This window comes from Pleurodeles waltl, chromosome 4_2 (genome assembly GCF_031143425.1).
Source record: "Pleurodeles waltl isolate 20211129_DDA chromosome 4_2, aPleWal1.hap1.20221129, whole genome shotgun sequence".
In the NCBI taxonomy this organism is placed as follows: domain Eukaryota; kingdom Metazoa; phylum Chordata; class Amphibia; order Caudata; family Salamandridae; genus Pleurodeles; species Pleurodeles waltl.
The window spans coordinates 168,779,020-168,798,880 of record NC_090443.1 but is presented as its reverse complement, the minus strand read 5'-3'; the positions used below and the strand labels follow the sequence as shown (position 1 = coordinate 168,798,880).

Below are 19,861 nucleotides of genomic sequence, written 5' to 3'. Positions count from 1 at the left end.
TTCTATCGCCCGAATCAAGGAAGTACATCAGGGTATTGATTGTTATCCCCTGGCTTTAGGCTGGTAGGGGGTTTTGTTGGACTTTTTTGCTTATGGAGGGTCATCCCCAATCTTTTTGCCTCCTGCCTCCTAATTTTTTAAGACCTGTTGCTGTTGGCTTTTGAACTCTGAGCACTTTACCACTGCTAACCAGTGCTAAAGTGCATATGCTCTCTGTGTAAATTGTATGTGATTGGTTTATCCATGATTGGCATATTTGATTTACTAGTAAGTCCCTAGTAAAGTGCACTAGAGGTGCCAGGGCCTGTAAATCAAATGCTACTAGTGGGCCTGCAGCACTGGTTGTGCCATAAACACATAAGTAGTTCTGTAATCATGTCTCAGACCTGCCATTGCAGTGTCTGGGTGAGCAGTTTTAACTTTAAATTCGACTTGGCAAGTGTACCCACTTGCCAGGCCCAAACCTTCCCTTTTCTTACATGTAAGGCACCCCTAAGGTAGGCCCTAGGTAGCCACAAGGGCAGGCACAGTGTATGGTTAAGGTAGGACATATAGTAATGTGTTTTATATGTCCTGACAGTGAAATATTGCTAAATTCGTTTTTCACTGTTGCAAGGCCTGTCCCTCTCATGGGTTAACATGGGGGCTACCTTTAAATCTGATTAACGTGTAGATTCCCTTTGGGAGCGGATAGACATGTGGAGTTTGGGGTCTCTGAGCTCACAATTTAAAAATACATCTTTTAGTAAAGTTGATTTTAAGATTGTGTGTTTGAAAATGCCACTTTTAGAAAGTGAGCATTTTCTTGCTTATACCATTTCTGTGACTCTGCCTGTTTGTGGATTCCCTATCTGGGTCAGTTTGACAGTTGGGCTGGTTGCACCTCACACTAGACAGTGACACATAGGAGCTGGGTTGTAGTCTGCATTTCTTGATGAGCCATCTGTGCTAGGAGGGAGGAGAGGAGTGGTCACTTACAGCAGAAAGGGCTGTGCCTGTCCTGACACAATGCAGTCTCTGACCCCCTGGTGAGTGTCTGGGGCCCGGCCTGGGCAAGGCAGGATTTCACATTCAAAAGAGACTTTAATTTGAAGTAGGCCTACTTCAAAGGAGAATTTAGGTATAAGAAGGGCACCCAAAACCACAGACTTTAGATCACTTCTGGACATCAAAAGGAACCTCTGCCTGGAGAAAAGCTGAAGAGCTGAGGAGAAGTCCTGCCCTGCCTGTGACTGTGCTTTGTGGAGCTATCCTGCAGTTGCTGCTTCTGCCAGAGTAAGAGGGCAAAGCCTGGACTTTGTGTGCCTTCCATCCTGTGCTGAAATCCCCAAGGGCTTGATTTAGAGCTCCTGTTGTTTGAAGTCTCAGGGACAGCAAAGACTTCTCTCTGCCAGCACCTGGAGTCTCTGGAGAGACTCCTGCTCTGACAAGTGGTGCCCTTAAAAGGAAAGCTGGTGGAAATCCAAGGAAATCGACTTCGGACAACTTCGGACCAACGCCGCTGCTAAATCCGGTGATGCCGCCTGCAACCGACTCCGTGATTTTCTCTGGAACGTGATGACCTTTGCAGGCCCGACGCTGCTGCAGCCTTGCTGAAGTCCGTGACTCTGTGGAAGTCGCCGTACCACGTCGAGACCGACGCCACTCGAAGTGCGAGGATTCAACATTTCGCACAAACGCCGCGATCCCCGACTTCGCGCATCGACTTGTTTTCACTCGTCACCAAAGGTACTGTACTTGGGGGTCTATGCGACTCCATGTCCGGCGCCGCTGGTTTCCGATTGTTGGGAACGACTCCGTCATGACGCCATGTTAACATCTCATCGAAGCATTTTGTGTTTCTAAGCGCTATTTTTGAGTTTAATCTTTAAAAATTCATAACTTTACTTGTGTATGTCGATGTTTGTCGTTTTGGTCTTCTTTTGTTTAGATAAATATTTCCTATTTTTCTAAACTGGTGTTGTGTCATTTTGTAGTGCTTTCATTAAGTTACTGTGTGTGTTGGTACAAATACTTTACACCTAGCAGTCTGAAGTTAAGCCTACTGCTCTGCCAAGCTACCAATGGAGTAAGCAGGGGTTAGCTGAGGGTGAATCTCTTTTACTCTGACTAGAGTGAGGGTCCTTGCTTGAACAGGGGGTAACCTGACTGTCAACCAAGGACCCCATTTCCAACAATTTGTAGTAAACTGTTAGAACACAATTGCACAAAAACAAAAAGAGGTATTAGCATATTATATAAATTTAACTTTTAGCAAGTTGTAAAGTACCTACCTGTTAAAAATTACAACCAAAGAGCAAGCACAACATGGCCCTATATTTACCCACTGGATACTATAGACCTCACAATATCTCTTTTTCCAAATAAAAATGTGTTTTCTCAAATGACTATGAAAATCTGCCAAATCCAAAAAAGGAGTGGCTTAGAAGTTGCCATTTCACAAGAGGTCAAAGTAGCTTGATTATAGGAGCTAATCTAATTTGAGGTGAACATAGGAAGTAGCAGATGTATGCATATGCCCGAATGGGCTGAGCAGTGGGAAACAAGTGGTGCTCTGATCTTCATAGGTTAAAAAAGAGAGGTATCTTTGATATGACTCGGGTGCATTCCTCCCCAGTTCTTGGTCATAGCAATATCATTGAGGGAATTAAGTGCCGGAATTTATTGAATAGCCAGTGTTCATTCTGGGCTCAAGTCAATTCTTGTGTGGCTCGGTGTCCCAGTCATTTTAAAAATAAGAACTTGATTTCCTAGCTCATTGTTCTTATAACTACACCGTTCCTGGCACCTGAACCACCAGAGATAATCTTCTATATATATAGCTGTTGTGTGAATCACTATGCAAGCGGAGAGCAGAGAATACTTAATTGCTTTCAGGGCATTGGAATGTTGAGCGCTCCATTGAAGACAAAGGAGTGGCTCAGGGCTTCTCATGACTGGCATACGGTTTCTGCTCCAACAATCCAATGATGCTCCTTCTGTTTCTCCCGTTTTAATTTAGAACTTTCTACCTTCCGTGGGAGGAATGTTCTTCTAGACTCATAACCCTTCTATCCTGGTTGTTAAAGGAGCTTGCAGCTCAGGCCGATAACCTGGGTTCAGGGCTTTTAACAACCGGCATAGCCCTCGGAGCGGCTATAAGGCTATAGTAAAGAGTGGATATATGTAAACCAGGGCAAAGATTTTTATTCTGGGGCCTTCCCAGAATTTATTTAACTGGTTCTGTAGATCAAGAGGCTTGTCTGGACAGGAGTTACTGGCAGAAATTACAATGGCTTGATCCATACGCTCATCAACTGCATATCATACTATCAAGGAGACTGTAATGAAAGATTCTACTTGCGAAGGAACTTAGGATATAATTTTCTTTTGTTACTAACTAACTTATTTATATCAGCCTGCCCCTTAATGCAGGGTCATTAAGGGGGTGACAGAGCTAATGTTGATCTAATTATTTAACTTGTTTGTCTACTTAAGGGACCTCCAAAGTAATCTAATTTGTTACTTCTTTCATGATTCACTGATCGGTTTGTTCTGAAAGTTATATGTGGGTGCAGGGCTACAACCTTCGTTTTTCATTTCTTAATAAGGATGCCTCTTTCACCCATTGGAGCTTTTGAAATGGTAACACCGTGATTTATTTAGTAGAATTTTTTATATTGTGTGTACAAGGCTCTGGATCTTCAGAGCATTTCACAAAGTAAACGATACAGGAGATCAACTTATGGTAACAGAAACGAATATACTAATAGCAAACCAACAGACAAAAGTAAAAAATAAATCCAAATCAAAAAAATTAAGTACAGTTCACAACAGGACAGAAATGATCACCATGTGCAGTTAGACGGTCAGATGTAGTATTACCTTAGTAGCAGTCAAGACAAACCACATGATACCAGAAAAGACTGCCCACTTAAGTTTTTAAGGTGGCTGTAGCGAAAAATTAAGGAGAAACTCTTGGAGCAATCTGGGAGCAACATCCAGAGTATTCCTGGTTCAGGGCACATTTTTTATTGCAGGCAGGGGTTTCCAGCTAGAGAGAGTACAAGCAGTTAAGTTCGCGACTGCCCCCTAACATCTTTCATTCCTTGCAGATGTTGCATGTAGTCAAGGTTTGTGAGTCCAGCACAAACGTTTAAATATTGACTTTACATGAACAGGAGACCAGCATAATAAACACAGTTTGTGGGTGATGTGTTCATAGTAGCCATTTCCTGATATCAAACCTGCAACAGCTGGAATGCGGGCTTTGAGAGAATGCAGATGAAAGGCCAGCCTGTGTGAATAGCATTTCCATACTCAAGTTTGGAAAAGACCAGCATGGTGGTCTCATCTTTATGATTATGTTCCAGTCTTAATGAGTTTATGAAGTTTTCAATGGGAGCCTTAAATAAATCTCAGTGATTTCACATGTTTGATAATGGTTAGAACGCGGTCTAGGATGTTGCAGATTCAAGCCAGACCTGGAGATGGGAGTGATCCCCTTGAGAGGAAATGAGGAGCAAATAACTTTTATTGTTTTGTAATTTAAAATAAGAAGTCATTCAGGCTTGGATGTTATCAAATTTAGAAGCCGCCAGTAAGATATCCTCAGTTGAGGTTACCCTCAAGTAAAGCTGAATGTCTGAATAATGCTGATTAGAAATCCTGGATTGTCTGACTTTACCCAGTGGTTTGAGGTCAAGTTTGAAAAGTGACTGAACTGACATTGAATCCTGTGAGATTACTTGTGGTACAGACACCAGGCTGGAGAAGGAGTCCTCAATGTTGATCACTTGGGACCAATTTGATATGTCTGATGTAAATCATTCAAGTAATTATCTTCAAAGCGTATGAGTTGAATTAAAGTGTGGATTGAGATATCTTGCTACAAAGTGTCAAATGCAGCAGAGAAGTGTAGTACTATCAACAAACAGGTGTCACATTTGTCAAGAATAGAGATGGTGTCATCAATAATGGACTGTTGTGGTACTACTTCCAGTTCTGAACACTGGAAGATATCACGTAAATTGTGTTCTTTAATACATTGCTTAAATTAGTTGTTCACACAACATCCCAGTATATTAGCAAGAAAGAGTAAGCCAGAAATCGTGCTGAAGTTATTAAGATCAGTGGATTTTTTTTAATAAAAAGGAGGTGACTTGATTGCCTTGATCCACTTTTAAGCAACTGGGGATTTCTCCTTGAATTAGTAAGTGTTGGAAATGTGCTCTTTCTTCAGGATTAATCTGATTTTTGTTTGCCTACTGAATACTAATTTTGCTTCGTAGGGAATAGAACTCTTTACCCCTGTTAACCATTGGTACTTGTGCTTGTGATCCTCCTTTTAACATGATAAAATTGGTATACTCCTGATTGGCATATATAACATACATACAAGTTCCACATATTTCTTACGTACAGTGTACTCAGGGCCTGTATGTTAAATGTCATCACTGTTCCACGCAGTACAGTGATAATGCAAACATGAGTGCAGGCCTCCATTTGTAGACAGGTTCCAGTTTTAAACAACAAATTCGACCCAAACCTTCCTTTTAAATATTAAAGTCTTCCCTAAATAGGCCTTATTGACAATGAAGGCAGAGTGCATGGTTTGTAAAAGTAGGACATGTAAACGTTCAATACAAACATGTCCTATAGGAAAACAATCGGATGCAATGTTAAATACTAATCCTGTATCTCAGGAATGAGACTAGTAGTTGTTACAAATCCAATTCAAAGATCCAATTCAATAGTGAAGTCAGATTTGTTCTAAATATTACAGAATCATGACTTTTAAAAAGTTTGTTCTACACAAAAATGCGCGAAGGCCCAGAAACAGTCAGTCCCTGATTCAAGCCTCATCAGATTTTCTGCACGACTTGCCTTATGTCCATTTAGCTATGGTACCCTCCAATGCCACAGACAGTATTTTACAAGAGTGCCACTTATGCCAAGAATTATGTGCTGAATGCCGCACTGGTATTTTAACTCATATGCGAAGAGGTACTTTTAGTGGAGCACCGTCAGCATTTTGTCAAGGGAACGCCTTATGCCAATTACCTCCAATAGGCATTTTGCAGTAGATAATACATGTGATAAAACATAGCTCTAGTAAACCAGTGGCAGACTCACAAGGAAAGACACAGACACAATCAATTTCCTCATTGTGACTTCCATTTACTCACACTCATTCTTCCACACACTCACATATTCACATTCTCACTCACTGTCATACTTCCTCAGACTCCCCCACATTCATGTATTCACATTCACACTCACTGCTTCTCACTTATGCTTATGTGCACTCAATCTTACACAGCCTCACTCTCATTCACACCCATTTTCACTTGTCACTCTGACTCAAATTTACAAGAACTTACTCTCTCTGCCACCAAACGCACTGACTCATTTCCTATCACTTGGCACATACATACGCTCATTTTCGCACACACATAATCTCTCTCACATGCACACATACAAACATTGACAGATGTTGTTCACTTACCATCAGCTGCTCATACTCTATGTATACTCTGATCATGAACTCTTTTCCCTTTAGCCTCGAACACTGAAGGAGGAAACTGGGAGCTAGAAAGTGTGCAGAAATGCAGTTTCCAGCTTTTAACTTCTTGCTTTTTCACATCAGCCTCCCCGAAATAGTCACAGGATGGGTTGTGTTGGGGTCAATGAGACCCTTGACCTGAACCCACCCTGTGACAAGATGTGAGAGAATGAGGTGGTAGGGTGATTAGTGGCTAGACCTAGATAACTGCAGGGAATAAGCCAAATGCATCTGGGCATATCTGCTTGGGTGATACTGCAGCATGTCACTGATGGGATGCCACTGAGATGTGTCATACCACTGAAGCATGGGGTGGGACGTCATCAGCCGTGGAAAATCTCTCATAGTCCTTTATTTGAAACAAGACCATCAGTCCATAAAAAGTGCAATAGAAATTATATCACAGACTGTTATATGTTATAAAAAGGAGAATGTAATTTCATGATGATCATGAAATTAAAAACTCTTCTGTTACGGTGTAGATTTTGAGCTTCATCGCCAAAGCCCTATCCTGACAAAAAATACCCTTAATTCATGTATGTGCGTATTCTCTCGAAACAGGGCCAAACGCAAAACTAATACTAACCTGAAGCTTTTATTACATCACAAAGCAGCTGAGCTGAAGGGGTTTGAAAAAGAAAAGAGCATGCAATCATAGCCCACAATAAAGGTAAAACCAAACTCTAGAAGACTCCTCCCACTGACACATTTATTTTTCGAACATGTTATTGTTTTTATATCAACATTAAAAATGCCCATCAACACAATTTGCCCTAAAAATAATGCTAAATCTAAACACTCTTCATCAACAGCCACCTATGCTCTGTCTGCAACAGTGTTCAAGCATCCAGTGTACCAAGACTCTAGTTGCTGTTCGTAGCCACTGGCTACTCCCCTGGTTCATTATGTATGTTTTCAAGTGTCACTCTCACACTTTCTATGGTCTTGTGTTCAGTGTGGTATTCATCTGGGTTGGAAGTTTCTCAGGATCATGCTTGCAGCTCATTACAAAATACAGGCCTACTGGGCTTCTATTGCCAGAAGCACGTGAAGTGTGTTGAAAGTGATAGATGGTGGGGAGGTGCAAAGCACTGGAGAAAGGAAATGATGAGGGAGGAATGGGAGATAGGAGATGCTGGGGCAGATGCTTGGAGATATTAAATGATGGGTAGAGTGCCTGGGGTAAAAGACAGTGGGGTATCTGCCAGAAGCTATTTCATGTTAAGTCCTGCTACCTCGCAACACTTCAGGATCAGATGCTGCAATAGATGCCCCACCCCTCGACCAAGATAACAAACCCACCTCCGTAGACTGTTGGGAGTTGTAGTAGTTGGCTGATAAGCAGTGCAGTGGAAACCCTTTTGGGGCAAATAGTGGGCTTTACTGCACTACAGGGAGGAGGTGAGAGATTAAGCATAGAGGCTGTGCAATTCGGGAGACATTGATGACACGACACAGGCATATTTTCTACTGTCCTCTCTGTAAAAAACAGACTTTTTGCAGATCCCCCTACACTTTTTGACCCCATTTGGACTACTAGGTGCTGTTTTTTCAGCTCTAACAATGTACTGGTACCTGCTACCCAGGTCCTAGTGCCAGTGTCCTCTCCCTAAATTGATTGTCGACTTGGTAATTCCCTGAATGGCAAGGACTTTTCACCATTATAATCCTCTAGTAAAAGGTACCCAGGACACAGGTGGTAAAGGGGTCCTCATGGTTGCAGCACGCGTTTGTGCCACCCTAGGTGACCAAAACAAATTGCTGGCAGGCCTGCCATTGCAGGTTGCCAGAGCAGCGTAAACTGCTCGAGTTTGACTGTGCCCTCATTATGAGTGGCACAGTCCCATGCACTGCCTTACATATAAGTCAGACACACCTAAGGAAGGCCGCTGCAGCCCAGGAGCCAGGATGCATTATATTTAAGGTGCAGGTATGTAAGCAAAAGCTTATATGTCTTTCTAGTGTCCTTTCCATTAAAGTACACTATAAGTGCAGGCTGGTTCTTAGGATAACATGGGACTTAGGCCCAACCGGATTGCTAGCTCCATTATGGTACTGCCTAGAAATGTTGAGTTTGTTGTCAAACAACATGCCTTCTCACCTCCAACATAAATCTGGTGTCAAGGGACAGCTGGCATGCACCCAGGTGGCAGATTGGAGGTTGCCCACCGGTTTGTCAACCCTTTTTTGTGCTCTTGCCGGTCAGCCCACACATTTTATCGCACTTGCTGCCACCAAAACAGGTTTCTGACCACCTGCCAGGTAGTGTGGGCACTCCCAGGTAACAGGGACACAGGCTGAGGCAGGAAGGAGGTCAACTGTTTTGCAGCCATTGGTATTTCTCCATAGACTTCAATGCAACGTTTAAATGCCATTTATACTGTGAATTAATTTTGCTTCTGAAATAGATAATTGCAGTTAGACCTATGTAATTCTGATTATTTTGGTGTCTAAATTTAGGTAAAATAAGCTCTATCCCGATAAATTGGTGCCTGATTTATTTCAAGCCGTGTCAATTACTTATTGTTCAAGTTGGTGCTCTGAAATGCTTAACACATGTTCCTCTAAGTAAAGCCTGGCTGCTCTTTGCCACACTACCAGGACTGAGCCAATGATTTACTAGTGTGAATCCAAGGGCCATCTATGGGGTGTTGTGAAAATATTACATGGTGAGGACTAACCCCCACACCATATAATACTCCACTTTTCTACACTCCCCTCCACCTCCTCCTGCTTCAAACACTTGGTCTATCTCTTTTCCTGACTCTGATGGCCGCGCCACAGTGATCACAGGTTGAAGGCCATCTCAGAATGGATCAAATACTTTAAAGGTCAGTGGATTCAGGTTTTAACTAGATAACAGCAAATGTTGATTTGGAGGCTGAATTCAGACTTTGTCAGGCGAAACTGAAATCCAGAATTCTAAAAAAGGGTCAGAAAACAAGGAGTGTTGAGCCCCAACACTCATAAGGTTGAGCTGCCACTGGAGTAAAAACTTACTCTATTACTTCCAAGTCTGCCACAAATCCGAGGAGCACTAATACTGTGCAGTTTCAAACCTGCCTTTCATAGCAATAGCCTAACAGAAAATCTTGTTTCATCCATGTACCACAGAACGGCAATGCTCAAATGGTAATTTCAAAATATAGGATAATGCATGTACATGTTTGTGGCCAGAGGTTTTGCTGAGGGTTTGTCTCGAAGCAGTGCACTCAAATTGATGCTCTTGACGTCTGATATGAGCTAAATATTCTAAAAGGATCTGTTAATGATAGGTCCAGCTCTGGATATTACTAATTTAATTCAAGTATCTCTTCAGGGCACAGGTGAGTAGAATGAAGGTAATGCAGGATTTTAACCTTCACTCTGCTCTCCCAAATATTCTTTATCTCCGACTCCCAAATATATTGTATATTGGTTATGGAACATTGTTATAGATTATGTCAAAGTACTAATTATTTTCTACGGTATAAAGTGGCATTACTGATAGTCAGATAGACAACCCCCTTTAAAAGTGAACTGTAATGCAGTTACCATAACAAACACGAGTGCAAGGAAATTTGATCACATTATGCCTATACTAATCAAGTTAAAATGGCTTCCTTTACCTTGCCTGTTCACATAAACATGTATAACCTGTAAGTTTTGGAAACACAATACATCTTAATATCTGAAAACAAAATGTACAGTTTCAGGATGATTGAGACGTCTTAGAAGCACACACAAGATCCACCTGTAAAGCAAACATTCCAACAAGACCTCTGCATTATCCTGACCCCATTCAGGATTTGCTCCTAAATTCATCTGGAACAATACACCGATTGAGAAATTACAAGATCAGTCTTTTTCGACTTTCAAACATCCGTGTCAATAAACATCTAAGTCATTTTAACATTCACAGAACAATGACAGTATATAAAGCACATACCATGTTTGAATTTATGAGTTGAGACAGCATAAAGTGGCTGTGCCATTATGTCTTAAAACGTGGAGTGAAGGAGTAATTATTTTCTATGTAAACGTGTGTAATGGCTTTCGAAGTGCACGTATGAATATAACTTTCCATGTAAACCACATTTATTCATCGTTTTGCAAGTATATTATGTTACTATATATTAGAAATGTTATTTCTAAAATCATTTTATATTCATCATGAGAAACATGTGGAAAATAATTTGACTAAAAGTGTATTTATGTCTCTTTTTACTTGGCTAGAGTGAGGGCCAGAGTTCTTTGTGTGTGTTCTAACCTTCAATATGAAACTTACTTTCACATATTTTTCTTAGACTGCAAGTGTCACAGTACAGGTCTTGGGGTTGAAAAAGGAACCTATTGTATGAAGAAGAGAATGAGAGCCTGAAAAGGCGTGTTATCAAGGACAGAAGGAGTATCCAAAGTTGGAAGCTGGAACTCTTCTGATATTCCTGAGTGTTAGAGTGCCAGAGACTTGAAAGGAGGAGGAGATAAATTAAAATGTGTGATTTGTAACTTTGTTTTTCAATGGAAAGTTTTGGCTCTGATGTCAGCCCCTGGAAGATTCAAGAATTAAGTGCTGGTTTAGCTAGTTTTGGAGCAGATTTCTTTGTCACCTGTCTGAAGTGATACAGACCTCACATTTATTTTCTATGTGGCTTTACGTTACGCACATCTCTCTTGACAGAACCCTCTACAGAAGTTCTGTTGTACTGATATTTTTTTCACTGAAACCCCTTTAGTAGTTAGAATAGTTAAGAGTTTAGATTCAAATGGTTAGGCAGGAAAATATGAAATTGGATTTAATGCATCAGATGCTTTATCTTATTTTCGGCATTATTGCTATTGAAATATTGATTCTGCACGTGTTAAATTTAATGTTGTACAAAGCTTTAATTCTCCTTTGGTGATTTTGTACATCTACACTATGGTTTTGAGACTTATTTATGTAAGTCTGACTTTGCGTCTGTGATAAAGCCCTTTGAAACGTAAGTTTGTGTCTAAGATTGAATGTACGACCACAGGGCTGCATTGTAATTGAAATTGAATGATAATGATGCATGTCTCCTCACCTCTTGGAACTGAGAAAGAAAAGACTCATTGGACCTATGAATTTAGGAATAGTGTAATGATCCGGATCAGTCTTGTTGACAGTCTCAGGGCCTGATTTAGACATTGACAGATGGGTTACTCCGTCACAACGGTTTTGGTGGATGGGATATCCATCACCGTTATGATGGAGTAGCTTATCCGACAATATCTAAATCAGTCCCTTAGTCAGCTTAGTCCCTCCTTACTGGGATTATCATAGTTTTAGATTTTTTTGGTACCATCTTCTCATCTTCCATCTCCAAACGTTACTGATAAGTTCCACACTTGCTGCTGTACAGTGGCAGCCCCTTACTAAAGGTTAACTGGCCGCTTTCTGATTTGCTTCTTACAGTATTTCAAATCAAATCAAATCATTAATATTTATAAAGCGCGCTACTCACCCGTGCGGGTCTCAAGGCACTAGGGGAAAAGGGGGGGGGTTACTGCTGCTCGAAAAGCCAGGTTTTTAGGAGTCTCCGGAATGCCGAGTGGTCCTAGGTGGTCCTGAGGCTGGTGGGGAGGGAGTTCCAGGTCTTGGCTGCCAGGAAGGAGAAGGACCTCCCACCCGCCGTGGAGCGGCGGATGCGAGGGACGGCAGAGAGCGCGAGGCCAGAGGAACGGAGGAGGCGGGTGGGGGCATAGAAGCTGAGGCGACGGTTGAGGTAATCCGGTCCCTTGTTGTGGAGGGCTTTGTGTGCGTGGGTGAGAAGTCGGAAGGTGATCCTTTTGCTGACTGGGAGCCAATGCAAGTGTCTCAGGTGTGCGGAGATGTGGCTGTTGCGGGGTACGTCGAGGATGAGGCGGGCCGAGGCGTTTTGAATACGTTGCAGGCGTTTTTGGAGCTTGGCGGTGGTCCCAGCATAGAGGGTGTTGCCGTAGTCCAGGCGGCTCGTGACGAGGGCGTGGGTCACGGTTTTTCTAGTGTCGGCGGGGATCCAGCGGAAGATCTTGCGGAGCATGCGGAGGGTGAGGAAGCAGGCGGAGGACACGGCGTTGACTTGCTTGGTCATGGTGAGAAGAGGGTCCTAGATGAAGCCGAGGTTGCGGGCGTGGTCTGCGGGGGTTGGTGCGGTGCCGAGGGCCGTGGGCCACCAGGAGTCGTCCCAAGCGGACGGGGTGTTGCCGAGGATGAGGACTTCCGTTTTGTCAGAGTTCAGCTTTAGGCGGCTGAGCCTCATCCAATCTGCGACGTCCTTCATGCCCTCTTGTAGGTTGGTCTTGGGGCTGGTGGGGTCCTTGGTGAGGGAGAGTATAGGTTGGGTGTCGTCGGCGTAGGAGGTGATGATGATGTCGTGCTTGCGTACGATGTCGGCGAGGGGGCTCATGTAGACATTAAAGAGTGTCGGGCTGAGTGATGAGCCTTGAGGTACGCCACAGATGATCTCGGTGGGGTCTGAGCGAAACAGAGGGAGGTAGACTCTTTGGGATTGGTTTGAGAGGAAGGAGGTGATCCAGTCCAGGGCCTGGCCTTGGATCCCGGTGGAGCGGAGGTGGGTGATTAGGGTGCGGTGACAGGCGGTGTCAAAGGCAGCCGAGAGGTCGAGGAGGATGAGGGCGACTGTTTCACCGTTGTCCATCAGGGTTCTGATGTCGTCTGTGACTGAGATGAGGGCGGTTTCAGTGCTGTGGTTGGTTCGGAATCCGGTTTGTGAAGGGTCGAGCAGGTTGTTGTCTTCCAGGAAGGTGGTCAGCTGTTTGTCGACGGCCTTCTCTATTACCTTGGCGGGGAAGGGGAGGAGCGAGATGGGGCAGAAGTTTTTCAGGTCGCTCGGGTCAGCCGTAGGTTTCTTTAGTAGTGCGTTGACTTCGGCGTGTTTCCAGCATTCGGGGAAGGTAGCAGAAGAAAAAGAGGAGTTGATGACGGCCTGGATGTGCGGGCGATGATGTTGTCGGCTTTATTGAAGATGAAGTGAGGGCAGGGGTCCGATGGAGCGCCGGAGTGGATCGAGTTCATGGTGGTTTTGGTTTCTTCGGTGTTGATGTGGGTCCAGTCGTTGAGGGTGATGGTCGGAGGTGTGGGTTTGGTGATGCTTGGTTGGGTCTGGTGTCCGAAGCTGTCGTGGAGGTCGCTGATCATGCGATGGAAGAAGGTGGCGAGGGAGTTGCACAGATCTTGTGAGGGCGTGACGGCGTTGTCGTTGGCGTTGGGGTTGGAGAACTCCTTGACGATGCTAAAAAGTTCTCTGCTGTTGTGGCTGTTTTTGTCCAGTCTGTCGGTAAAAAAGTTCCTTTTGGCAGCGCGGATCAGGTGGTGGTGTTCGCGGGTAGCGTTCTTGAGGGCGGTCATGTTGTCAGCGGTGTGGTCCTTGCGCCAGGCCTTCTCGAGGGCGCGACAAGTTTTCTTCGATTCTTTGAGGGTGTCAGAGAACCAGAGAGGTTTTTTGGTGTTGGCCTGTCGATGCGTGCGTTTGAGGGGAGCAAGGTTGTCTGCGCAGTTGGAGATCCAGTTCGTGAGGCTGAGGGCTGCGTCGTTGGGGTCGGTGGTGAGGACGGGTTGGTTGGCGGCGAGTGCGGAGAAGAGTTGCTCTTCGGGGATTTTGTTCCACTGTCGACGAGGGATGGGTTGAGTGCGGAGGTGGCGGGTCTCGCGTCGGAATGTGAAATGTACACAGCTGTGGTCGGTCCAGTGTAGAGCGGAGGTGTGGCTGAAGTGAATCTTGAATTTAAATGCTCAACTGTCTTTAATGAGGCAGAATTTGCCTTTCATTGACACTTGTGAATCAACTTTGCTGCATAATGTATTGCTCAATTGCTGCATAATTCCAGCATTCAAAACTAAAATTATCAACATGGACTTTTGACCTTGATTATCTCGCATATCAATTATGACCTTATGTTGTGACTTTATCTTGAAAATGTTAGATTTACACCTTGAAATGCCAATTTCAATTTAATATCCAATAATGTAAATGTTTTGTGCCTACATATGCAACCAGTTGGAATTAAGCAATGTTAAGTTCTTCAACAGTCTTAGAAAAACCGTCGAACATCCTTGAGGAATAAGTCTGAGCCCTAAAAAAAAAAGAACTTAAATAAAAGCTGGTTCTGAGTGTTTCTGACCTACTGATTTTGAGACTAGCTACATATTTCCATGCTTTTTAAGCAGGTCTTGACATATGATCATTAGAAAGCTAACAGGACAGTGTCATTTGTTCAGGCCTGGGTACGGACTATGAAATTCATTGTTTTGCTTACTTTTCTCTTCCTCTAAGGATAAGGGTAAATCAGCCCCTCTTTAAAGGGGAGTGGTTTTTTTTTAAAGAGTGGAAGACTGACTTGGTTTCCGAAATGTGGAATAAAGCAGAAGACTAGCAACTTCATGATCAAACTGCAATGGGGCTAAGGAAATGCTGTCTAAGAATGTAGTTATGAGAAAGTTAAGACAGTTAAAATTTCCTTGCTTGTAAAATCTTGCTAAATGTGTGAATTTTTGCGTTATAAAATAATTCCAGAGATTTTACAAGTGGAACATTGTACATACTATTAAGACATCGGAGGCTGATTGAAGGAGAAAATGTCTTGCTGCAACTGTAGCATCGGAGCGCAGACATTTCTCCTCGAACCAGTCCTCTGTCGGTGTTCCTAATGAATTTTCAATGTGAGGTATTTTCATATGAAATACCGGCAAATACATTTTGCAAAATTTGCATCATTCTGCATTACTTCTACAAATGTTTGCAGAATAAACTTGATTTCGCACTGCGGAGAGATATTTTTGATATTTATGGTTAGGTGTTGTTATTCACTATAAAAATACTATTGCTCTTTCCCACAAGCAGAATGTGAAAAGAAAAAGTTATCCAGACCCTTATAAACAAAACATGTGCATTGTTTATTTTCTTATTAATTAGCTTGCAGGTCTGGAAGATAAACACCCGCAATGCTCTTATTCATTATGGGGCATATTTAAGAAAAGTGGTGCTGCACAAAGTGGAGCACCACTTTTCTTGCGCCCCTTAGCACCTCCCTAATGCCACCATGTGTGCACCATATTTAAAATGTGGTGCACCATGGCTGTAGTTAGGGAACTAGTGTCAGAATTTTTTATGCTAGTCTGGAGCTTTGCAGGATTAATGTCAAAAATGCTGACGCTAATCCTGCAACGCTCATTGAGGCCATTGTAATCAATGGAGTGCCTCCTTTTAATGCCTGCTCTAAGCAGGCGTTAAAAGTGCGGAAAAAAATTACGCAAAGAAATCTGTTAGATTTCTTTGTGCCATTTTTTAGCCCCCACAGTGGATTCATGGTATACTCACTGATTACGGTTCTCTCCACGAAGTGGTTCAGTACATGATAAGCCACATGTAACAAGAAATAACGAATGCACTGTGCCGGTGTACACTTTCAAAGTTTGTTGCAGGTGGGAAAGTAAAACCGTTTTTGTTACTTAATTAGGCCGTATTATCCACTGGTATTTTCAGCAGTACTTCATCTGGGCCCAGTAAAGCCACGAATGTATTTTACTCAGTTGTACATGGCCTCATCTCCAATAATTCTTACTGTAATGGCAAGAGGATTACTTTGCGGCACCTAGTACCCTCGGAGCTTGATTCTGTATGCGTCCATTAATTCTGTCTTGGCTCTCCTCTGATGGAAAGTCTCAGACATAGGAATTGTTTCTCCCTCTTACACTTTTATAAGTTAAATCAATGATGCACTCTTATCCCACCCCCTATAATACCATCACCTTCTGCTGCCTCTTATTTGAATATAGTTTTTGAACTCACCGGCCCATCGTAGACGTGGCAGTAATAATCCACCAGCCCTTGCTTCTCCAGCAGGTAGAATCGGATCCAGTTGTGGAATCCACTGACTATGCCTTTTTTTACTTCACCTGAATGAAAAAACAAAACAAAATTCATATTAGCTGGCCATTCTTTGTATGTTTTATGGATAGCACATGTACACAATTTTTAAAGTCCAAGAGACTCTGGCCCTCATTCTGACCTTGGCAGGCGGCGGAGGCTGCCCGCCAAAGTCCCGCCGTCAGGTTACCGTTCTGCGGTCGAAAGACCGCGGCGGTAATTCTGACATTCCCGCTGGGCTGGCGGGCGGCCGCCTTCAGGCCGCCCGCCAGCCCAGCGGGAAAGAGGCTTCCACGATGAAGCCGGCTCGGAATCGAGCCGGCGGAGTGAAAGCTGTGCGACGGGTGCAGTTGCACCCGTCGCGTATTTCACTGTCTGCGCAGCAGACAGTGAAATACATTTAGGGGCCCTCTTACGGGGGCCCCTGCAGTTCCCATGCCAGTGGCATGGGCACTGCAGGGGCCCCCAGGGGCCCCGCGACCCCCCCTACCGCCATCCGGTTCCCGGCGGGCGGACCGCCGGGAACTGGATGGCGGTAGGGGGGGTCGGAATCACCTCGGCGGCGCAGCTAGCTGCGCCGCCTTGGAGGATTCCAATGGGCGGCGGTACACTGGCGGGTGACCGCCAGTGTTGCCGGTCTGACCGCGGCTTTACCGCCGCGGTCGGAATGCCCATTGGAGCACCGCCGGCCTGTCGGCGGTGCTCCCGCGGTCCTCCAACCTGGCGGTCATGGACCGCCAGGGTTGGAATGACCACCTCTGTGGAATATCAATAATGTGCCTTTTGCCGCCATTCCAAAAGATGTCAACCACTCTCTTAAGGACCAATTAGGGGCAACTTCTGCACAGATCTTTGTGTCTTATGCTCTTCTGTTCAGTCGTCCCTTCGGTCCTCTCAAATTTCACTGTTCAAGTGGTGGCAGTAAAGTTGACATTATTAACGGGACTTGTTCTAAGGCCATTTACTATAAGCGTAATGAATATCTAAGTGGCTAATGGTAAACTCCCTTCTTTAGAATCTATAGACATGCTCTTTAACCTTGTCCACCATAGGCTCTTTATCCATCATTCAATAAATCCCATACAAACAGCAGGATATTTTATATAAAGGCTTTCCAGTGGAATCTACCAAATACAGCCTAATGCTCTTGCTGTCTCCATTCTCAAGATTCTTCCTACGTCTTCGGCCTATTGATTGCACTGCCTTGGTGTAGTTCTTCAGTATTCCTTATATCTAGGCAATGAGTTAACGGCTCCAAATATCTGATTGACCATGGGTTCTAAGGTTACAGTGCAGTGAGACAGAAGATTCTGCGAGAGTCCAGGGATGAAGGCAGATAGTGCCTAAACAACTTAGGGCCTCAATTAGACCTTGGCAGGTGGAAGCACCAAATAAAGCAAGCAGTTCCCTAAATTAATTTAGAGGTGAGGGAACATTGGGGTTTCCAAAGAACGTACCTCAGCTGGCTATGAAATTCAGAAACACTTGATCTTAAGGCATTCCACGGAAAGGTGCCCCAGCCACAGTGGTGGTAGCCTGACACTAAGGGTCTCATTTACAAGGAAATGATGCAGCTTGGTGCTGCAAGAAAGCTTGCTGCACCTCACTGCATCATTTTGAAAGTGCAGGGATGCGTCAAATTTACTGAAATATGACACATTCCTGTACTTTCCTCTGCACTGGCGCACAAACTGCTGCCTAGCTCCAATGCAGGTACCCTTGAGCCATGGTGCAAGGGTGCCTGCGTTGAAGTTGTCCCTTCCTGCACATAAACAATCATCAATGGTGTTTTCCTCTTTCTATGTGTGCTGCAGAGTGCCACAGGTTCCATGGGTGTTGCGTGGGAACACCCACAGCAACATCCATGGACCGGCCCTTTCATAGAGAGCTATGTGTGAAAGAGGACCATATTTTTAAGGCCATAGAAAACCATGCAGGGTAGCTTTTTGTGGCCTTATTCATATGGGCGGGCACAGTGCGCCACCGGAGCATAAAAAAATAACAATAAAATAAGGCCTAAGTGGGGTGAAACTATCACAGCTGTCTTTTTCTGGGACTTCCATTGGAGGCTTGCCAGTCTCAGTAAGGAAAATGCAAAAATGTCCCAGAGAGGTAGGGAAAAAAGTACTTGCACTTCAAGGATATTTTTCTGCAAAAATCCTGATTTTGAGGGCTTGCTGCTAATGTTAGAAATGGGGTCCCTAGTTGGCAGTCAATTTACACCCAGTCCAAGTAGGGACCTCACTCTAATCAGGGTAAGGGAGATACATAGCTCAGGTAACCCCTGCTCACCCCCTTGGTAACTTGGAACAAGCAGTCAGGCTTATCTCAGATGCAAAGTGTAAACTATTCGTACCAACACACGCAGTAACACAGTGAAAACACATAAAAGGGCTCCACATCTGTTTAGAAGAATAGCCAATATTTATCTAAATCAAACAAGACCAAAATGACAAAAATCCACCAAACCCAAGCAAAGTTTTCTTAAAGTAAAAAGAATCTTAATCCCTAGAAATCAATGGATGCATTGTTTTAGCACAAAGTACCTGGTATGCATGAAAAATAATGCCACACGGGTGAGCGTGCTTTGTAAAAGCAAGCGACTGATTCCTTACTCACAAGTGAGGCCGTGCGTTGAATCTTTCTCTGACCGGTTGAACGATGCTTCGGTTTCTGGACCAGAAGCCGCGGGTCCGTGCAGTGGTTTTGACGTCCAGAGATGATGTATGAAAAATCCGGACGCACAGCAGCGATAAATTCGCACTGAGCTGGAGATGCATTGATTTCACCATCACTTTTCAGCTGTGGTGCAGGCGCTGCGTCGATTTTTCTGCCGCTCGGCTCCGATGAGTGGATTTTCACTCTGGATCTGCCAGCTTCTCCTTCCAGGGACCCAGGGACTGGAGTGGCACCACTTGGCAAGTCAGGGGGTCTCAGCAAGAGAGCCAAGGTGCTGGCAGATGAAGTCTTTGATGTCCCTGAGACTTCATAAAAGGAGGCAAGCTCAGTCCAAGCCCTTGGAGAAACTTCACAAGCAGGATACACAGTAAAGTTCAGTCTTTTTCCTCTTTAAGGCAGAAGCAGCAACTGCAGGCCAACCCTGCAAAGCACACACAGCAAAGGGGCAATACTCCTCCTCCAGCATTTCAGCTCTTCTCCTTGGCAGAGGTCCCTCTTGATCCAGAAGTGTTCTAAAAGTCTGGGGATTTGGGTCCACTACGTATACTAATTTCTGCCTTTGAAGTAGGCAAACCTCAAAAGAAAGTCTTTGTTGTTCACAAAATCCTGCCTTGCTCAGGCCTGGCCTCAGACACACTCCAGGGGGTTGGAGACTGCATTGTGAGAGGACAGGCACAGCTCTTTCAGGTGCAGGTGTCAGCTCCTCCCTACCCACTCTAGCCCAGGAGACTGATCACGATATGCAGGACACTCCTCAGCTCCATTTGTG

General features: G+C 44.2%; 1 protein-coding gene across 3 annotated transcripts in view; it reads right to left on the bottom strand.

The window, feature by feature from the left end:
* Window positions 1-19,861, bottom strand: part of ENDOU (endonuclease, poly(U) specific) — a 468,374-nt gene that overhangs the window by 85,101 nt on the left and 363,412 nt on the right. For all 3 annotated transcript variants that reach the window (XM_069231037.1, XM_069231036.1, XM_069231035.1), the window contains one exon: window positions 16,336-16,442. In XM_069231037.1, the coding sequence (XP_069087138.1) occupies window positions 16,336-16,442 (107 nt within the window). The remainder of the gene's footprint in view (window positions 1-16,335; window positions 16,443-19,861) is intronic.